The sequence below is a fragment of the Hevea brasiliensis genome, chromosome 16 (assembly GCF_030052815.1).
Source record: "Hevea brasiliensis isolate MT/VB/25A 57/8 chromosome 16, ASM3005281v1, whole genome shotgun sequence".
Classification (NCBI taxonomy): Eukaryota; Viridiplantae; Streptophyta; class Magnoliopsida; order Malpighiales; family Euphorbiaceae; genus Hevea; species Hevea brasiliensis.
Window position 1 is genome coordinate 60,333,074 of NC_079508.1, and position 22,095 is coordinate 60,355,168.

The window sequence follows — 22,095 nt, forward strand, 5'->3', positions numbered from 1 at the left end:
TAAATTTATTTATAAATAAAAAATTATAAATAAATTAATATTTAATTTAATTTGTAAATGTAAAAAATTATTTAAAATAAGTTACCTTTACTTATAACTTATTTACTTTATTTAAAATTACTTTCGACTAATAAAAAAATTATATTATTTTAATAATTTTTAAAAAATTAATATTATTTTTATTTTAATAATTATAATATTTAATAATATATATTTTTTAGCATTTTAATAAATTAAAATTCTTTTAAAGATCTTATAATCAAAAATTTAAATTATTTAAAAATTAATTTTAAATATTTTTATTAAATAATTAAATTATTTATTTTTAAATTAATTTATAAATTAAAAAAATACATTTTAAGTAGAAAAAAAGTTATAATTAACGAAGACAAATATTCTCTAAATTAACAATATGAGGGAGCGTAATTCTGATCTTTAAAAGGGTAAGGTTTTTTTTCCTAATTTGCCATTGATTTTCCTTGCCCTAGAAACTCGTTCCTTTTCTCTCACTCTTGGGTGCCGCCGCCTCCCTTCTCTGTTTTTTCTGTTGGTTTTTTAATTTTTTGTCTCCAAAAATTTGCGCTTATAATTCATTGTTCTTCATCTTGAATCCTCCTCGGACCGTCTTCAGAAAGCGCAGACCACCATTGAGGCTTCGCCGCCACTATGGCTCTACTGCTGTCACAGACAGTTGCCCGGCACCACCAAATCAAGTGGGTGATTCGTATCTGGAGATATGACTATAAATATATTCTTAATATTAGCACTATTTGCATAAATTTAATTTTGTTTTCCGTAAGAATGTTTGCTTGACATGCGATTAAGCTCTTTATAATCCTAATTTAATTCCACGTTGATTCTGTAATGAGCATTTGGGATTTATTATGTCGCTTTATTGTTTTTGGGAAAAAAACACCTGTGCACATTATATTTTGTTTTCATCATCATAGGGTTTTCTATTTCATTGATTATATCTTTTTCTTCTTTTAATTTCCCCCCAAATTTGCTTCTAATGGTCAGATATCAGTGAACTATCAGGTTCATGCGATGGATTTATCTGATGCCGTGATAGTCAAATCCAGCAGATTAAAATCTGTGGTATGGAATGACTTTGACAGGGTGAAAAAAGGGGATACTTTTGTTGCCATTTGTAGGCATTGTAAGAAAAAACTTAGTGGATCAAGTACCAGTGGAACGTCCCATTTGAGGAACCATTTAATTAGGTGTCAGAGAAGATCTAATCGTGGCGTTGCTCAGTTTCTTTCTACAAGGGAAAAGAAGAAGGAAGGAACCCTTGCTCTCGCGAATGTAAATGTTAATCAGGAGCAAAGAAAGGATGAACCACTTACTGTTGTGAATTATAAATTTGATAAATTTGAACAAGGGCAGATGAAAGATGAAGCTGTTAGTGTTGCAAGTGGTAACTTGGATCAAAGGCGAAGCCAATTTGATATTGCTCGCATGATTATTTTGCATGGCTATCCAGTTCAAATGGTGGAGCATGTAGGATTCAGGGTTTTTGTTAAGAATCTACAACCATTGTTTGACCTTGTAACAACTGACAGAGTAGAGGCTGACTGTGTGGATATTTATTCACAAGAGAAACAAAAGGTTTATGAAGTACTCGATAAATTACCTGGAAAGATCAGCCTTAGTGCCAATCTGTGGTCTGCTTCTGACGATGCTGAGTACTTGTGTTTAACAGCACATTACATTGATGAAGGTTGGCAATTAAAGAAGAAGACGCTGAATTTCATCTTGGTTGATCCGGCTTATACAGAAGACATGCATTCAGAAGGCATCATGACATGTCTGATGGATTGGGATATAGACCGAAAGCTGTTTTCAATGACATTTGATAGTCATTCTGCCAATGACAATGTTGTCCATAGAATCAGAGACCGGCTGTCGCAGAATAGGTTCCTCTACTGTAATGGTGTGCTATTTGATATACGCTGTGCTGCAAGTCTTCTCAAGCTGATGGTTCACGATGCACTGGAGGTGCTTTCTGAGGTAACACACAAAATTCGTGAAAGCATTCGTTATGTAAGAAGTTCACAATTAAATCTGATGAAATTCAATGAGATTGCTTCACAAGGTGGAGTTGAGAGTCAGAAGTGCTTATGTCTTGACAATCCATCGCGTTGGGACTCTACATATTTTATGCTTGAAGCTGCCTTAGAGTACAGGTGGGCATTTTCACATTTTCAGGAACAAGGCATTGCCTATTCAACTTGTCCAACTGATTTAGAGTGGGAGAGGGTGAGGACCGTTACAAGCTTTTTGAAGCACTTTGTTGAAGTCGCTAAGGTTTTTGTGAAGAACAAGTATCCAACTGCAAATATATACTTTTCGGAGATCTGTGATATTCACTTGCAGTTAATTGAATGGTGCAAGAATTCTGATGATTTTATTAGTTCTATGGCATTAAAGATGAAAAGCAAGTTTGATGAATATTGGGAGAAATGCAGTTTTGCTTTAGCAGTTGCAGCCATGTTAGATCCTCGATTCAAGATAAAATTGATCGAGTACTACTATCAACAAATATTTGGTAGTGGTTCTGCAGAGTTAATTGATGAAGTTTCTGAGTATATAAAGGCACTGTACAACGAACATTCGATTGGCTCTCCTTTAGCTTCTTTTGACCAAGGTCTGACTTGCCAAGTTAGTGGTAGCATTGGATGCTTGCCTAGTTCTGGGCGAGACAGTAAAGATAGACTGGTGGGATTTGACAAATTCCTCCATGAAACTTCCCAGAGCCAAGGTACTAAATCAGATTTGGACAAGTACTTGGAAGAACCTCTTTTTCCTCGCAGTGTTGATTTCAACATATTAAATTGGTGGAAAGTTCATACTCCAAAGTATCCTATACTAGCTATGATGGCACGGAATATTTTGGGAATTCCTATGTCAAAAGTTACACCGGAGTCTGCTTTTAACAATGGAGGGAGAGTGCTTGACCGTGAATGGAGTTCAATGCGACCAACTACTGTGCAAGCTTTGATGTGCTCACAAGATTGGATGAGTGAAGTAGAAAAATGATACATTTCCAATATTATTCCGTAAGTTTATTTAGATATTCTCTATATACTTTCTTTCCGTAACGATAAACCATTCTCCCCCATGCTTTTTTGCGGATTAGCAAGTCAACTTTACTCAACCCTTTTTTAATCCCTCTCTCTTTGATATTTTCAATTGCAATTTGTTGCATTATTCTCAATAATTATGAGAGTTGGTGGATAATTTTGATGTGATTAGTCTGAGATATTTTGCAAGTACAGCGCATCAAATTTGGTGTGCTGTAATGGTTGTGCTGCCTCTGCAATTGATCTGTGTTTTGCAGGAAGCACAGTTACAGTTCTCTGATTGTGAAGGATGTATTGATAGATTATTATGCAAAATCCTACATCGATTAGGAATCAAGGAGGCTAGGGCTTTTCCTTTCGAGGGCCCTTTTCAAGGTAAAGCCCTGAGGCTCGAGCCAAACTGGACAATTACTCCAGGTGTAAATATAATCCAGTTCGATTTGGATTTATTTGTCATCACGTATGAAGAACAGGTTCAGCTTTTATGATACATGTAAATACCCTATTAATCGAGCATAGTATTTGAGTAATCGGATCAACTGGTGCCTTGGTTCTCAATCTCTTTCCTCCTGTATTTAATTCTGTGGTTCTGGCCTTCTAAGGTTTCACTGAAAAATTAGGAACAGAAAGTTTGCCTTTTTAAAAAAAATAAAAATTATCTATCTCATCGTGTTCGATCAAGAACTGAAACCAAAAAATACAAAGACGACTCATGGGATGGAAAAAGAATGCAATAATTCCATTTGGCAAATGACGCTTGAAGCCGCAATGTACTAGAGTTTTTGGTTCTTTAAAAAGATAATGATAAAATAGCATGAATTTGAACAGTTCTATACAATGGAAAATTCAAAATGAAAATTGATCAATTCATGGAGTTTTAACTACGAATCTTTATCTTTATTTGAAACTAGTCATTTTATTGTGCGTTGAATGAATTATTTATTATTTTAATTATATATATATATATATATATATATATATATATATATATATATATATATATATATATATTTGTATTTATATTTTTATAGTTGTATTATATAATTTTATTTTAAGCATATATACTTAATTAATTACCATAAATATTTAATAAATAATAAATTATTTATATTTTTTAATTAATTAATATATACATAGAATCAATAAAATGATAAATTGACTCAAGTAAATATTAAAAAATCATTATTTTTATACTTTTATTCGCATATCAATTAATTGATATTTTCTATTATGTGATATATTTGTTAATTAATAATTTTTATTTAGTAGTATTTTTTATCGGTTAACTTATACAAATAAGTAAATAATATATTTTTAAGTTAATTAGTTAAATATATCATATTTATTTATAAGTTTATGTATATATTTCAATTTTATAAATATATTGATTAGATAATGACAAACCAATATTTGTCAAATAAGTGTAATATTGTTTTTTTTTAAGAAAAAAAATAGCAATTAGAACAAATTTACATGGAAAGCTCATTACATATCTAACCTAACTAAACTCCAAACTCAGATCTAAATAATTAAGACCCAATCTTCAAAAGGAACTCAAACCAATCCGAGTAACCAACCCCAATTCTTCAACTCAGCAATAGAGGAGCAGTCCCTCACTATCGTATCTATTTTAGGATTCATTGATATCGCAGATTAAAGCATATAGGGAACTGCCACATAGGGGAATTTAGCTAAATCTAACCACATGCAAACTAAAAACAGCCTGTTCAAAAAATGAACGAAGATCCCCAAAAACATGAAGACCACACCAAGACAAAGGGGGCTAGAGAAATAGGAGGAAGACTAACCAATGAACCAGAGACCATGCAAATGCCGACAGAAACCGGAAAAGGCTTGACAACACTCCAGTGTCTCACTCTCATACATCCGAAGGGATTAGAGCCCATCAACCACTCGATCGTGACTGAAGTAACCCTTGAGATACAAGCCGAGAAGGAAGAACCCTGAACACCATATTGTTTTTAATTGTGATCCTTATTTTATATTTAAATATAAAATATATATTTTTTTCTAGAGCTGCAACAAATTGCACTAAAAAGCCCCAAGGGCATCAGAAAGCACATTAGAGTCCAACTTAGGAGGACTGACAGTGAGCCAGTTACAAGGAAGGTTGCCATTGAAATTTGAAACACAATTTGACAAGAGAATCAGCTGCTTTGTTAATTAATCATCTGTATATTCTTAAATATATTTATCTAAAACACTTAAATTGCTAAAATGACATTTCATTAATTTTTTTTTTCATTTTGTTTATCATTTAGCATGAGACTCCCAAAAATTATTAAATATTATGCAGCACAAATAAAAAAAAAAGTTATATATAAATTTTTTTATTGTTTTAAATGAAAAAAAATAAAATTTAGCCTGAAACTGAACGACACTAAAGAGAGCATCCATCAATAAATAACTTTTAATATGTTGAACAAAAAATATAATAAAATAAAACAGGAAATAAGCAGCATATATTATTTATAGAATCATAGAGATGGTACATAAGTTTCCAAAAAATGTAGTAGCTAGGATATGTGGAAGCTTTCCAATGGGAAGAAAGAATAGATTAGAAATGGTGAAAGGTTAGTGGCATTTATGGGTATTAGGTATAGCATTGAATAATGGCATCTTTCACCATCATTTTGAAGTTATAATAGAAACATCACACGTACATGTTATATTGCACTATAGTTTAGCCTTAGAGTGGTCCCTTTACACCCATATCATGAGATCTCCATGGATTATGGCCTGTACTTACCCTCGATTTCCCACTTCATTTTTGGTAGGTGGAGAAGCTCTAGGCCCAGCATTGCATCTCCTGCAATCAACTTTTCTTCTTCTCCAAAGCTTCTATTTCACCTAAATTTTTTGTGCTGAAATACATTTGGACATTTTTTTTTTTTTTTTGCTTTTGCCAGATTTCTTCCCATCCATTTGTGCTTCCACCAAAATGATGCTTTTATTCCAAAGACATCTCCTACAATTTGGTTACCTTCTAATGTTTATCAAAATTCATTCCATTTTTGTCAGAATTTGTCCTTTTTTTGGTTATTTACACCTTCACTAATGCCAATTTTGGGTTCACTTTGATATTGATACTGATGGATTCCTACCTTATTCAAAATTTTGTTTCATAGAATTTTAGATTTTTTTTTTTACTTCATAAATGTGAAAACTTTCAAATTAAGTTTTATTTTATGCATTTTAATATAGGATAACTTTCGATTTACTCTGTGATGTATGATCAATATTATAATTTAATCATTTTATTTTAAAGAGAAACAAGTTAGTCTCTGAAATATATTTATGTTAACATAATAGTCTTTCTGTTAATATTCACCATTAGTGGATTAAAAACTATAACAGTTTAGTTCTTGTAGTTGAGTTGATATGTTAATAAAAATATATTTTGAAAACTAATTTGTTTATCCTTAAAAATAGATTGACCAAGTTGTAGCTGTTGTTATACCTAGAAGACTAAATTATAAGTTACCTTTTAATTTAATATATATACTAAGAAATGGGCTAATTTTTACTCACTATATCAAAATCATTTTTATAATAAAAAAATTATCATTTAATTTATTTAAAATTAGAGGATTTATTTGAAAAAAAGGTATCTTTTATTTTTGATCTGGTCAATAAAATAGGAGCAAATTTACTTAACTCACAAGATTTTATATAATTAAGTGATTTATTTTTTTGTTTTCTAATTAAGTGACCTGAATTTGATAGATATATATAGACAGTATTGAGCTAATAATTCAATGATCCAATATTTTATTTTATAATATATAAAATCAAGGGCTTAGAACTAAAACCATCCCTTAAAAATTTTTGAAGAAAAAACAAGTTTATATTTAGTCCATGAAAAGAGAAGTTACTTCAAAACTAGCTTTATGGCTTTATTCAAAATAAATCATATATAAGAAAAAAAATTAAATTAAACTCTCATAATTATTGTTGATTTTTATTTTTTTTAAATAAATTTTAAAGTTAAAAAAATTAAATTATTTCATTTCAAATATAAAATTAATTAAGACGAAATTAATTGAATTTAATTTTTATAAAATTCTAGTAAATTCCAAACAAAAGGTATAGGATTCATGCTACCCAATTAAGATTAAAATTCAGTATGCTTGACCATGTATATGGTTATTATAGGTTTATATGGTACCAATACATTCATGTATTTGAAGCAAAATGGAAAAAAAGAAAGTTGCCCATATATTTTGGTCATATTTAGTAATATTAACTATTTTTTTTAACCGTTAGTTATTAGGCCCTATTCAATAATATTGGTTGTTTTAGTAGTCGTTAGCTATTTTTGAAGCTGTCAGTTGTTTTACTAGTTATTAGCGGCTAGTTACTTATATAGCTGTTAAAGTCAACGTGTTCGATAAAAATAATTGTTGAATTAGTTGGTAAATGTAAAAATTATGATATAATCTTATTGATCATAGTCAACATGCTCTCTCAATCTCTAAAAACTATGAGAGGTAGCTTTCATGAACTACTTTCTCAATCTCTAAATACTAGTACACTAGCCAGAAAACAGTATAAATAGAAGAGATAGTGTCTTAACTTGGGTTAAAACGCTAAATGTTACCTTAAAAACGGTTGCTGAATAGAGCCTTAGTGATTAGCTATTTATATAGTGATTTAAAGCAGAAGTGTTCGATAAAAATAACAATTAAATTAGTTGTTAGGTGTAAAAATAATAATATTATTTTATTGATCTAATCAAAATGTTCATTTAATTTTTAAAAATTAATATAAATATTATGTCACTAAATAATATAAATAAGAGAAGTAATAAATACTGCTTTAAAAATTATTAGTGAAAAGTATTTTAGATTTCCATTCTTATGGATTTTTTTTTTTTTTTGGAAAGCACATTTTGACAATGTAATATTAGACATTAATCCATTTCACAATAACATTATCAAGTTTGCACATTTAAGCGTATTAACTGGCAAAGATTAACCTTTGCTCTTGAAAAATAAAGCAAAGATAATAATAAGTCAATATTTATTAATAATAATGATAATGATGATGATGATTATCTTTTCTTGTACTCATGCAATTATGAGTGTACTCAGGATACGAAAATTTTTTTTTTTTCCAAACGATTTTGAAAGCCTATCTTACTATGACATTAAACTGGTAAAATAAAAAATTTAAATAATTATAAAATTTTTTTAAATATAAGCAAATTCTAATTGACAAGAGAGTCCATCATAATTACCAAGGAAAAATGATAGCCAGGTAGACAAATTACCAAGGAAAAATGGAATTCTAAGTTGCACATAAGAGCAAACTAGGGGTGACTCTCAAAATGAATGTGTGGATATATATAGTTGGTTGATAGCTAAGCAAGATCACAATTTTTAAAGCTTAGGATGCAGAATTGGGGTTTGCTATTATCATATCAGAGATACAGTACCGAAGGTAAAAGACCCAAAGGTGGTCCTCCATAGTCCATACACAAAATGTCAAGAACTTTCCATTGTGATGATACAGAGGACATTGGGCAGTGAACGTTAAGTGGCGATTGCAGAGGCTTAAAATTAGATATAAATTATTGGGGGTACTTTCTCCGTCTTCACATCTCAACCCATATGCAGTTAATACATTCAATAGTATTCTTGAACTGGACGCTCAAAATATCTGGCAAACTAACTCAAATTCTGTGGGCATGGCCTGTATTATTATGGATCATACGTTGACGTTTCTAAGACAAAGACTACTCATTAAGTCTAGCTATGTTTAGATGATGCACTCCAAACTTTATAATTTTAGAGACAGTAATATTGAATGTGGCACATCCATGATGAATGATGAAAATTGAAGCTAAATACAACAAAAACCATGGTGCTGGTCAGGGATTGTATACATCTCAACTAAGATTTGATGAATCAAATTATCAAAGATTGCAAGGCATGCAATAAAGGAAGAACTTTTTGACACAAAATGAAAGATACAATTATATCAAGAAAGACAGCTTTGGGTACGAGTAGTGCACAGCAAAACAAAGAAAGTGGTAATAGCATCTTTAGCCATCGATGATCCCACCAATTAATATATATATATATATAGAAAAGTTCCTTTCCATTTTTACCATAAATGAAATGAAGAATAGGTAAAGAAACAATGAACAAATGAACCGGACATCACATGGGCGTGTAGTCCTCTGCACTTGCATCACTATCCCAATAGCTAGCTGAGAGAGGAAGTGAAACTACACCAGAATGGAATTTCTGCCCAACCCCCCTTAAAAAATAAAAAGAGAGGGGTGGGGTGTGGTGTTGGGGGATGGGGGGAATTCCATATCAGCAAACATTAAAAGCACTGACTTCAACTTGGCATTGCAACGTGAGGGTCTCATTGATCAGTATAGAACCATTAGTGGTCACTTTCCAAGACCCTTTTGCATTATAGCCTCTCTTTTTTCCACATACATGAAGAAATGGATGGCTAATCGACCACCAATCACCTTTAATAACTCCTCCAATACGAAATTACCGTACGTATTCTAGATCTATAAACAAGGAATGGAATATATAGTGTATATTTTGTAACAGTAGTGTCTTGTGTCTATGTGCGTGTGATGAGTTGGATTTTTGTTGAAGGGTCTATTTCTTGTCCATATATGCCTAGCTGATACAGCAATCCACTTCCATTTTCTGCAACTCCACTATTGCTGAGCTATAGCCAAACCGCAAAGAGAGAGTGAACTCAAGAAATACTTTCTTTCTTTTCCATTCCTTCTTTGTTTCTTTACCAGGTTAGTGAACACAAACCAAAATCAAACGTAACCCAGATAGTCTATATTTGTGTTTTTCTTGTTTTGGTTCCCTTGTCCAAATTCAGGCTTAATAAGAACTCTACCACTTATTCTCTGCTAACGGAAAACTATATTATACTCGTCTTTCCCCGATTTGCAGCTTGCAACCACGGAGTTTCCTAATCAAGAACCGGATCAAGGCCCTTCCCTCAGAAAGACGGGAAGGGGCAAAATAGAAATCAAACGGATCGAAAACACTACTAATAGGCAAGTCACCTTCTGCAAGCGTCGTAATGGATTGCTCAAGAAAGCCTATGAATTATCTGTCCTCTGTGATGCTGAAGTTGCTCTCATTGTCTTTTCTAGTCGAGGCCGTCTCTACGAGTATGCTAATAACAGGTCACTTTTTTTTTTCCTTCTTTTTTTAAATTTCAGGATCCTGACTTATAATTCCTTTCAATTTCTTGGCTTAAATTACAACTGTTCTTTTTTTATTTTTCCCCTTCATTTTATCGTTTGATTTTGTTGGCAGAGAAGATTTTAATGGATTTTTAACATAAAATATAAGATGATACTAGCAGTTTAGATCGAGTTTTTTAAAGGGTCTGTAGTATATATATTGTATATTATATCTAGTTCTAGCTTACAAAAATTTCTTCTTTATGCTTCTTCTCGGTTCTTCCTCATTATTTGGTTGATATTCAGATCTGTTGCTAGCAATATAAATAGAAATAGTGATAAGCATATTGCAGTAACAGTATAATTATTATAACTAGGGTTATCAGCTTACTTGTATATATCTTTCTCTTTCTCTTTCTCTTTCTCTCTCCAGTTAGCTAATTTCCCATTCATCACATTTCAGCCAAACTAAATATCGTATCTGAGAGTACCCATCAAATTGCAGAATAGGGTTTCATACTTAAATGAGCATTTCTTAAACCATTACAAATCATTTTCAATCTGTCCCAAGAAAGCTGCTATAAAACAAGTGCTAATGGATGTCATGATTCTGTTCCCAGTACTCTTTTACCCTTTTCACCCTTTAAACAAATTAGGGATTAGGGTTTCAGACCTCATAAATTCAGATTATGCCTTCAAAGCTGAAAATGCGTCTTCAAGGGCTATGTCCATTTGGCTGAAATTTAAAATGGATTATAATTTATCTGGATTTTCTCCTTGCTTATGACCATTTTATCGCTGTCAAGAAGACAAACAAACTAGGAAGAGAAAAGGCAGGTATTGTTAGGGTTAATTTCTTGCTGTATGAGAATACATAGCTCAGTTGAAACTTACGAATCTTTGGTCACGTCAGACATGATTTTTCAGTTTCTTCACGTCTGACAAAGAAAGTGGTGTCATGATTCTCTTACTGGGACTTCTCTTTTCATAATCTCTTCGCATTCAATTTTTCTTTCTTTCTTGTGATTTTCCTTAAAAAAAAAAAAAAAAGAAAGACTTTTTCTTTTCCTTTCAGTAGTAAAAATATCCCTCTTGACTTTTTCTTTGTTTTACTTGGAAGCTAAAATCAATTATCAAGAACCTGACTCAAGGAAGTGAGTTTTCATATAGATTTTGTGAAATCCCTGGTATATTTTGCCCCAGTTTTTGTGCGTCAGAAAGCATTAGTAAATTATGGCAAAAGATTTTGCATAAGAACGATATGGTATGTGAAATTGTGAAAGAAAAAACTCATATTATGTAAAGATTCATCTTCCTCTTTCAAGTTAAAGAGAGACAGAAAGAGCTTGCATAGCTAGGGCAATAATATTATAAGGACCCAAATGGAAATGGGCTCATATGCTTGCCCATTTTGGTGTCAAAAGCTAGTAACATTCGTTTAGAGAGATTTATGAACTCGTCTGGCTCAGAATTTATCATAGGCAAGCTTTTGTAGTTAATTGATGAAAATTAAAGAGTGTGTGTGTGTGTGTGTGTGTGTGTGTGTGTGTGGAGGACAGATAGAGATTTGATTGGAAAACAAAGGGTTCTGAGTACGAACCAATGGGGAGCATGGGGATTAGGAGCTGGCACCAATTCTGCTGCTCAGAGACCCAGTGTGCCTCAGTCTCAGAGTGCACAGGCATACCAAGACAAATTCTTTTTTGAAAAAAGATCTTATTTTTATAGCATTATATATAAAATTTACTATGTAGTATTGATTTTACTGCTAAGAAATTACAAATGACAAAAACTATTTCTGGGTTTTGGAGTCATCGAGGCGGCCATAGGAGTTTTTACCCTTTGTGTATCCAGTGATTTGGCATTTGAGCCACCCATGAACTTTCTTTTCCGTCCAGCTTGGCAGATAAAGCCAATCAGTGGCTCGAGAAAATTAAGGTAACAACCCAGTTTAAAGTCTTCTTTTTAGGCTTTGACACCACCAGGAGAAAGAGAGAGAGAGAGAGAGAGAGAGGCTTTCCATTATGTGGCCTTCCTCCACTCAAAGAGAAGCTGCTTATAACTCATCATAAGATGGTCAGCTGGGCCTTAGGCATTTCTGATTTGCAACTTTCACCTTTGTTTTATAGAGGCTATAGTTTATTATTATTATTTTAGTTAGGGTAAGATCTTTTTAATATAATTAAGACGTGAATTTATTTGGAGGAAGATTTTAAGGGAAAAGTAAGGATTTTGAGGTTTTCTAAGGTTTTTAAAATTTACAAAATCTTCAGTTTCTCAACCCATGAAATTAGATTGTTGGGAAGATTTTTATAAAATAAATATTAATTATTATCAATCCTCACCTTTTCATATCTTTGATTCAACAACATTAACAAACCATCATTTATCATACCTTCTTTTCAAATAATTTAATATTAAAAAGTTAAGTAGTTCATTACTTTATTACCTTACCTAATTTTAAAAAACCTTACTTTAACTCTTTATACTACTCCCAAATCAAGCGTAATTTATAAAATTTCTAAATAAAAACAATGAAAAATTTCTCTGAGAGAATATGTATTTGCATACACATATCAACCTAATTCAATTTAACTAAATATTAGTCAAATTAATTAATTTTGTACTTTGATAACCATTTTTTTAATTGAAAATTTACGTTATTTAGTGTTATAGGGTATCAAGCCTTCAAAAATTTATAAATTCCATTCTTTATTAAAAATAAAAACATTAAAAAAATGTATTTTATAGGTGGAAGATGCTATTGCATAAAATAGTTTAAAGATTGTTTACTTGTTTTATATTTTTTATTGGTAATATATATATATATATATATTACTTTAAAAATAAACTCATGGAATTGATGCATATTTAGATGATGATATCTAGGAGTTGTTTCATGTCACGACCCAACCTATGGGCCGGACCGGCACTAGGACCTGGGCCAGCCTAAAGCCCCCGAGGCCCGTAGTAAGTCTTAACTATTCATTAACCCAACTCTAAGGCCCATTTGGGCCCAATATCAAGAAAACAAACGGACAGAGTCCGGCCATAAAATGGACTTTCCAACGGGGAGTTTTCGACTCACCCGACCTGTAAACACAATAAACAATCCATTGGGGAGCTCAGCTCACCCTCCACATACTCATCAACATAATAATAAATGGGAGCTCAGCTCCCTCATCCAATCCATCAAACAGACTTAAAATATTAAGTTTACAGGTCCAACATGAATATAATATTACAGACCAATTTCAAATAATTACTGCTAACACATGCGGAAATTCTAGGAGTAATTAAAATTACACAATATTGATAAACAACCTGCGAGGTAAAAAGGCAGGTTAACACAGAACAAAATATCCTCCTCGTAAAAATTTTTGAACAGGAGTGAGCGTTCGACTCAGAGAGTAAAATATCAATCTTAACTATAATCTCTATAACTATCTGAAACTAATGCAACCTGTAGAGTGAAATGCAACATACACAACATTTTCACATCATAACATCAAAAAGGTAATTTGGAGCACTCACACACCCTGTAGTATCAATCATAACATATGGGAGCTGATCCCCTATACAGCTCTCTTAAATCCAACCCTGTGCCAGCGAATTACTCAAGCTCGGACTTCCACTTAATAACCAAATCGAGGGTCCCAATTACTCAAGCCGTGACTACCCCTCGAAGGAACGGGTCCCATTACTCAAGCCGTGACTACCCCGCCTTTCCATAGTCCACACCACATCACACGCACGCCAACGCACGCTGCCTCGAAATTACCACAACAACATCCATGGTACATCAACAGTTATGAATGCAACATAAATCGTGCCTAGAGTTTAACTACATAAATATATGCATATAAGTGATGCATGGGCATGCTGAACATATAATAATATCGAAATTATAATTAAAATTAATATTTTACTCACAGACTTGACGACAAATTAAGGAAGAAGGCTCACCGACAATCATATTACATTTATTTAATACAATCGACTCAATACAAATAAAGAAAAAGACCAATTACGCCCTAAGTCGTAGAAAATCCAGTCTCCCTATACCTAGGACCTACCCAACCTGCAAAAGGGTTCAAAACACACTTTTATACTCACAATCCATATATCAACAGTTCAATCATATCACACAGCCCCTCCTGGGCCCATCAAATCAATCATCCATCACAATACGCAAAATTTCAATTTAGTCCTTATTATTGATCATTTTTGCAAAAACTGCCCAAACAAGCTCTAAAAATTATAAAACTTTGCCCGTCCTTAGCAATATTACTAAGCTATTGCAAAAGAATCGTAATTTTCTAAGCTACCACGAATATTTTATGGATTTTTAATCCTATTTAAGCACTAGAAAATTACGTAAAAACTAGGTTCGGGTTTACCTTTGCCGATTCCGACTTCGGGACGCGCTGGGGCGTCGACAATGGGGCTAGCCAAAACCTCGGCGGTCGGAGACTTTTCCACGGTCCGTTCGCCCGAAATTTGCGGTCAATCGTCGAATTTCCGCGAATCGAGGATACCTACACGAAGCCCATAACACGGGGGTTAGCACATAAATTTTTCAGAATTTTCTAAGCTCATTTAATGCTCGAAATTACGTTCGTGGGACCCACCAAAAACGGTGTCGGAAAAATTCGAAATTTATGTATTTGCGAAGCTCTACACGAATGGAGCTAGCTGGTGGACTCGGTTTCCTCGTGATTCACGGTTTTCGAAATCTAGCCCAAAAGTCGAATTGGGATTAAATCTTCACGAGCAAAAATCGGACAAACCGCTCGATGGATTTCGGCGTTCTTGGTGTCTATGGAAAGCTCTCGCCGAGTAGATGATTTTAGACACAAGACCCGGTCCAATCGGTGGCCGGATTTGGCCGGAGAAACTGGAGCGACGCGCGCGCGCAGGGGAGGGGAGGAGAGAGAAAAGAAAGAGAAAAGAGAGGGACGACGCGCGCGGGAGAAGAAAAAGGAAAGGGAGCCGGTTCGATTCGACCGGTCCGATCCGGTCCGGTTCGATTCGGCCGGTTCGATTCGAAATACAAAATTTTGAATTTTTACTCTGCCTCGGGACCGAAAACGAGGTCCAAAAATTCCGAAAAAATTCCTTAAAACTCAGAAAAATACGTAGACTCCAAATATATTTTTAGTTTTGCCACGTGGTCTTTAAATTAATTTTTAAAAATCATCAAAGTTTATATTTTCAGAAAATCGAACCCGATTTTTAAAATCCGAAAAATCTCAAAAAAATTCCTAAAATTTAAATAAAATTAAAATATCAAAAATACTCATAAATAATAAAATTTGGGGTGTTACATTTCAACCTTGTGTATTTAATTTTCTCAATATCAGTGAAAATTCTAGAAAAAGATTAAAGAGAGATTTCTCGAGATTCTAAAACAGAAATGCATAATTTTGCAGTGTCAGAGCAACAATTGATAGGTACAAGAAAGCCAGTGCAGACTCCTCAAATCCAGCATCTGCTTCTGAGGCTAACACTCAGGTAAATTTATATATATTGTTTTATTTATTTATTTATTTATTTCAAGCAACTATAGCATCAGATTTAGGAGTCTTAATTGAAGCAATGATACCATATGTTAATAATGAGAGCATGCTTCTGAATAAATGATATGAGTAGTTGAGAGAGGAGAGATTTTGTTCATTCTGAGGCACTGGATAAAATCAATATTTTTTGGTTTGCAAACTATCTGAATTATGACTAACGCATGACTTGAATTTTCAGTAAACTCTTCACCATTGTTTTTCCTGTTCATTTTACATCAAGAGATAAATTTAACCCACATGGTAGTGTAATTCCTTTCGTAATTCTTCTTGGATTTATTGACCTCCCGCTTGTATTCTACTTTCTCATATTAGCTGCATATGAAGCCATTGGTTAGTAGTCTAGTGGTTAAGCACTTGCATAAGAATTTCTCTGATATAGAAAACAATTATCAACTATATGAATCCACGTACCCGTCCTTTCACAAGTTCACTGAAACAATGACCTTATTTGGTGTTCAATTCAATGAGATTAACTATTGCTGCATGAACATGACCTCAGTTCTACCAACAAGAATCCTCCAAACTACGCAGGCAAATTCGGGAAATTCAAAATTTAAATAGGTAATTAACTCTAATATATATACTTTTCTTTAAAGTTCAATGTAATCCATTAGAAAACTTTCATAAATAGCTGCGATTCCAGGCATATTCTGGGTGAGGCACTTAGCACCTTGACCTTTAAGGAACTTAAGAGCTTGGAAGGCAGATTGGAGAAAGGAATCAGCAGAGTTAGGTCCAAAAAGGTATTGTTTATATTACAGCTGTGGACTGTGTGATTCTCTATGTCATCGAGAATCAAACTGCCAGATTGTTATTTTCTTCTAGGTATACTAACATGATTCAAATTCTGCCAGAATGAAATGCTATATGCTGAAGTTGAGTACATGCAGAAAAGGGTAAATTTTATTTCCCGCTCTACTCATTTTTCCCTGCTGTATATATACTTGTTCATGACTGTGAACTGATACCAATACATTCAATGTTGGAGAACTAGTTTAAGCTATGCTTATTAAAAAAAAAGTAAATAAAAAATGAAAAAACAAGGAAGAAAAGAAAAGGAAAAGAAAGCTAGTTTAAGCAATGTGTTCACACTGTGCAGGAGATTGAGCTGCAAAATGACAACATGTACCTGAGAGCAAAGGTCTCTATCTCTCTGTGATAGATTATGTTATTGTTAATTGCGTGCATGTGTATTAATTACTATTAGAAAATGATAACTGGATATTACTGAAAAAAAGAATTGGGTACGCAGATAGCTGAAAATGAGAGAGCACAGCAGCAGCAAACAAACCTAATGCCTTCAGGTTCTGTCTACGAATCTGTGCCTTCGCAGGCATACGATCGGAACTTTATCCCTGTGAACCTCCTGGAACCCAATCACCACTACTCTCGCCCAGACCACACTGCTCTTCAACTTGTGTAAGATTGTAGTTACCTTTCACCCCAAACAGTTTCCTTTTGTTATTGTAATTTATATTTGCTTTCTGTGATTATAAGTTTCCTTAACATTGGTTGCATGCATTGTATTGATATGTCTGCGTTGTTTTGGCTTCTGAATATTGGTGCAGGTAACTTAAGATGGGGCTGGCTCTGCTGCTCCTGCCTTCCTACTTGCCAAAGTGATGAGGGAAGGCCTTTTACAGTTTAGTCTTGTAGAAACGTTAATATTGAAAATCAAGTCTTGTAAGATGCTTCCAAATACTAGTGCAAAGAACGTAGTTAATTTCTAAACCAGTTAGGGCTTCTTGTCCATAATATCTTATGCCTCTTGACAATTGTGTACAGCTACTGCGACTGCATGCACCAATATTATTAAGTCCTTTTTGTTAACTTTGTGCAGAATTTATGCTCACGAAAATGGAGGAGAGATATTTGAATCTCACCAATCACGCAATTAGAGCTCAAATTCAAGAGAACCCAACACTAGTGCTGCTGGGAAAGAACCCAAAAACATTGCAGCCAATATCATGTCAAGTATAATGTTGACAAATTAATACCACCAAACCCCACTAATTCATCTCTGGATCAAAATCAGCAATATGTGGAACAATCTCCGGCATCTCATGCGGTATTATAACTATTGATTATCATAGAATTCACGTAAAACTCATCATCATAATTAATATTGTCAAAATAAAATCGTTGGATTTCCAATAATTGTATTTTAAAATTTTCTGTAGTTAAGACCTTTGTAATTATTAGAGATTAATTTGTATGGATCACCAATTTGAGTTTTGTTGAGAAATTGGTGAAAAATAAAAAATAAAAAATAAAAAAAATGATAGAAGAAAGTTTTAATGAAGCTTAATAAAATAAGTCTCGATGAAAATTTAAACGATTTTTTTGGTTTTAGTAATTTCTTTTTAATTATGATTATTTAAAGTCAGAAAAATAATTAACAACCATCATAACGCAACAAGATCTACTATTCTGCCATAGGGAAAAGACTGAAAGGGCGTTTGCAAGGAGATGCTAATATTGGAAGATAATGGCAAGCAGTCCCACATTGGTGGGACATGAGAATTATAAAGTTGTTCCAACTATACTTATTAAATTCGAATCAAACCAGCTGATTGAAGTGAATTAATCCTCAAATTGATTTGAGATTATAATTAAATCAGATAAAAAAGTAATCTAGTGTGATTCGATCTATCAGTTGAACAAATCAATCGGTGTGACTTATTGACTCGGCCGATTCAATTATTCAATAAAATCTTTTTTTAATGTTAATAAGATGAATTAAACTCAAAATTTCATAAAATATATTTAAAATTAAAATTAATTTAGCTAACATGGTAGTTATGTGCTTTTTATTTCAACATATTTATTTTTTAACATGTACTTAATATTTTATAAATATTAAAAAATATTTATATACTTCTAAATCTTTTTTAATCATATTACTTAAATACTTTTATATAAAATTTAAAAACGACATTAATAATATGACTTTACAAATATTAAATTTTTATTTTAAATAATTAAAATTTAGTTGATTATATTTATATTATAGTATATGTTATATTTAATAATTTTTTTATTAATTTATATATATTTAATTAATTTTTTTAATAATTCACCAGTTGAATTATTCTATTAGCCTGATTAGGCTAATTTCCTAATCGAATTTAATAACAATGGCTCCAACTACAAAAATAATTTGAATTAATTATTTTAGATCTAATGATTTTGAAATTATTTTAATCTAATAGTTTAGAAATTATTTACAACAATTTCAACTGTTATAATTAGTATGTTGGATTTGGACTATTATAATTAGTATCTTGAGTCGAAGTAAATCATTTTCAACCTAATGATTTAGGGCTTGAAATTAGACTGACCAGTCCACAAAATGAGGATCAATTACATCTCTTTTTATTAAAATATTTCATATATATATATATATATATATATATATATATATATATATATAGTTATTATTTTTTTTAATAAATATTAAAAACAAACTTACTTTAACTCCGCCTAAATAGTTTGCGCTTAGTCGGTCTCAAGTCCGGATAAAGGAGGAGGGTTACGGTAGGTAATAACCAGCGTAAAAATTTCGTTACACCTTATGATATAGATTCAAATGATATAAACGTTGGAGCGTCCTCTACTTACGACGCGCTATATCGGTACCCAGGTGCAGTAAGAAATATGCAAGGGTTTAGGGCCTTCACCGAAAGCGACGCGCCATGCCGGTGCCCAGGTGTGGTGTTAAGTGAGCAAGGGTTCCCACATCATGGATGGGTGTGGGTAAAGAAGTTAGTCCATAGAACAGATAGTAGAACAGATAGTGGAACAGAACACAAGATAGACACAGAAAATAATAAAAGATATCATAGAAGGAGACCAATTAGGAAGAAACAGGATAGGAGGAGGATCAGGGTTGGTACTTGGAATGTTGGATCACTTACAGGAAAATTAATGAAGCTTATGGATACCTTGGAAAGGAGAATAGTGAATATTGCTTGCATTCAGGAGACTAAATGGGTAGGAGAGAAAAGTAAGGAAGTAGGTAATTCAGGGTATAAACTGTGGTTTACCGGAAAGGAGAGAAACAAGAACGGAGTGGCCATAATCATAGACAGGACATTGAAAGACGCAGTAATAGTTGTGAAAAGAGTAGGAGATATAATTATACTAGTAAAGCTAGTACTAGAAGGAGAAACAATAAATGTAGTTAGTGCTTATGCCCCATAAATAGGACTAGACAGTGAAAGTAAACAAAAGTTTTGAGAAGATATGGATGTTTTAATGCAAAGCATACCGAATGAAGAGAATGTTTTCATTGGTGGAGATTTGAATGGACATGTAGGAAGTGATATACAAGGTTATGAGAATGTTCATGGAGGTTTTAGTTTTGGCAATCGAAATGATGAGGAAAAAAGCATCCTGGATTTTGCTATGGCATACAACATAATACTAGCAAATACCTACTTTATAAAAAGAGAGTCACATTTAGTGACTTTCAAAAGTGGGCAACATAGAAGCCAAATCAACTTCCTCTTAACCAGGAAGACAAATAGCTCTATGCAAGGATTGCAAGGTCATTCCATGAGATGCTTTAATAAGTCAACATCGGTTGGTGGTCTTGAATGTCAAGTTTAGGAACAATTCAAATAAGGTCAGAAGAAATAGTGTAGCTCCAACAAAGTGGTGGAAGTTCAAAGGAGTAAAGCAAGTGAAGTTCAGAAATGAGCTTCTCGAGTCCGAAGTATGGAAGCTGGATATGGAGGCCAATGATATGTGGATACAGATGACATCAAAGATTAGAAAAGTAACTAGAAAAGTATTTGGAGAGTCTAAAGGACATGGACCACCCTCAAAAGAGAGATGGTGGTGGAAGGAAGTACAAAAGGCAGTGAAGAGAAAAAGGGAATGGTATAAGAAATTACCTAAATGTGATAATAATGAGGCATATGAACAGTACAAGATAGCAAAGAAAGAGACAAAAAAGGTAATTAGTCAAGCAAGAGCACAGGCCTTTGAAAAATTATATGAGAAACTCGGAACTAAAGAAGGGGAGAAAGATATTTATAGATTAGCAAGGAGTAGAGAAAGGAAATGTCAAGATCTGAATCAAGTTAGGTGCATTAATGATAAAGAAGGAAAAATGTTGGTGAAAGATGAGGACGTTAAAGAAAGATGGAGAAATTATTTTAATGATCTCTTTAATAATAGTCAAAATGGTAATAGCGTAAATATAGACTATAGAACAATAGAAAAGAATATGAATTATACTAGAAGGATTAGATCTTTAGAAATAAAAGAAATACTTAAGAGAATAAAAGTGGGTAAAACCTGTAGACCCGATGAAATACCAATTGAAGTGTAGAAGTGTTTGGGAGATATGGGAGTGGCATGGTTAACTAAATTATTTAATAAGATTCTAAACTCAAAGAAAATGCCTGATGAATGGAGGAGGAGTATTTTAGTACCTCTTTTTAAAAATAAGGGAGACATACAGAGTTGCTCAAACTATAGGGGAATTGAACTCATGAGCCATACTCTGAAGTTGTGGGAGAGAGTTATGGAGCATTGACTACGTCATGATACTTCTATCTCTCTCAATCAATTTGGTTTCATGCCCGGTCGTTCAACTATGGAAGTGATCTTTCTCATTAGAAGCTTGATGGAGAAATATAGAAATGTGAAGAAAGATCTACACATGGTTTTTATTGATTTGGAGAAGGCTTATGATAGTGTTCCAAGAGATGTCTTATGGAATGTGTTAGAACAAAAGAGGGTATCTATTAGGTACATACAAGTGTTGAAAGATATACACGAAGGAGCAACTACTATTGTGCGCACGGTGGGAGGGGACACAAGAGATTTTCCAATCTCAATTGGATTACACCAAGGATCAGTCATAAGCCCTTACCTTTTTACATTAGTTTTAGATGAATTAACGAAACATATGCAAAAGAGTATTCCTTGGCGCATAATGTTTGCGGATGATATTGTTCTGATAGATGAGACACGAGAAGGAGTCAATAGAAAGCTAGTGCTTTGAAGAAGTACTCTAGAGTCAAAGGGTTTTAAGTTAAGTAGAACGAAGACAAAATACATGCATTGCAAGTTCAGTGAAGGCCAAACTGGTGATAGGGAAGGAGTTAGTTTGAATGGAGTGATACTGTCCCAAAGTAATCACTTTAAATATCTAAGCTCAGTCCTTCAAGTAGATGGGGGATGTGAGGAAGATGTTAGTCATAGGATTAAAGCCGGATGG

The 22,095-nt window shown here is 33.0% G+C and overlaps 2 protein-coding genes across 3 annotated transcripts; both read left to right on the top strand.

The window, feature by feature from the left end:
- The first annotated feature begins 429 nt into the window (after window positions 1–429).
- Window positions 430–3,625, top strand: LOC110663516 (zinc finger BED domain-containing protein RICESLEEPER 2). Of its 2 annotated transcripts, XM_021822852.2 has the most exons (3): window positions 430–713; window positions 1,021–3,062; window positions 3,344–3,625. In XM_021822852.2, the coding sequence occupies exon 2, from the start codon at window positions 1,048–1,050 to the stop codon at window positions 3,040–3,042; it is 1,995 nt and encodes a 664-aa protein (XP_021678544.2). In that variant the 5' UTR covers window positions 430–713; window positions 1,021–1,047; the 3' UTR covers window positions 3,043–3,062; window positions 3,344–3,625. The 2 variants fall into 2 exon arrangements, with proteins under 2 accessions (XP_021678544.2, XP_021678543.2); XM_021822851.2 differs by having other exon boundaries at window positions 1,039–3,625.
- A 6,381-nt stretch (window positions 3,626–10,006) lies between these two features.
- Window positions 10,007–17,693, top strand: LOC110663426 (agamous-like MADS-box protein MADS1; the record flags this gene model as incomplete). The annotated part of the gene is made up of 8 exons (XM_058138451.1): window positions 10,007–10,284; window positions 15,717–15,793; window positions 16,358–16,424; window positions 16,507–16,606; window positions 16,718–16,759; window positions 16,963–17,004; window positions 17,116–17,282; window positions 17,432–17,693. Coding segments are annotated over 8 exons (777 nt in total), but the record flags the coding sequence as incomplete, so codon positions are not given.
- Window positions 17,694–22,095: the final 4,402 nt, after the last annotated feature.

Coding starts and splice junctions, on each gene's coding strand:
- LOC110663516 (XM_021822852.2), top strand. CDS start 1,048: ATGGATTTATCTGATGCCGTGATAGTCAAATCCAGCAGATTAAAATCT.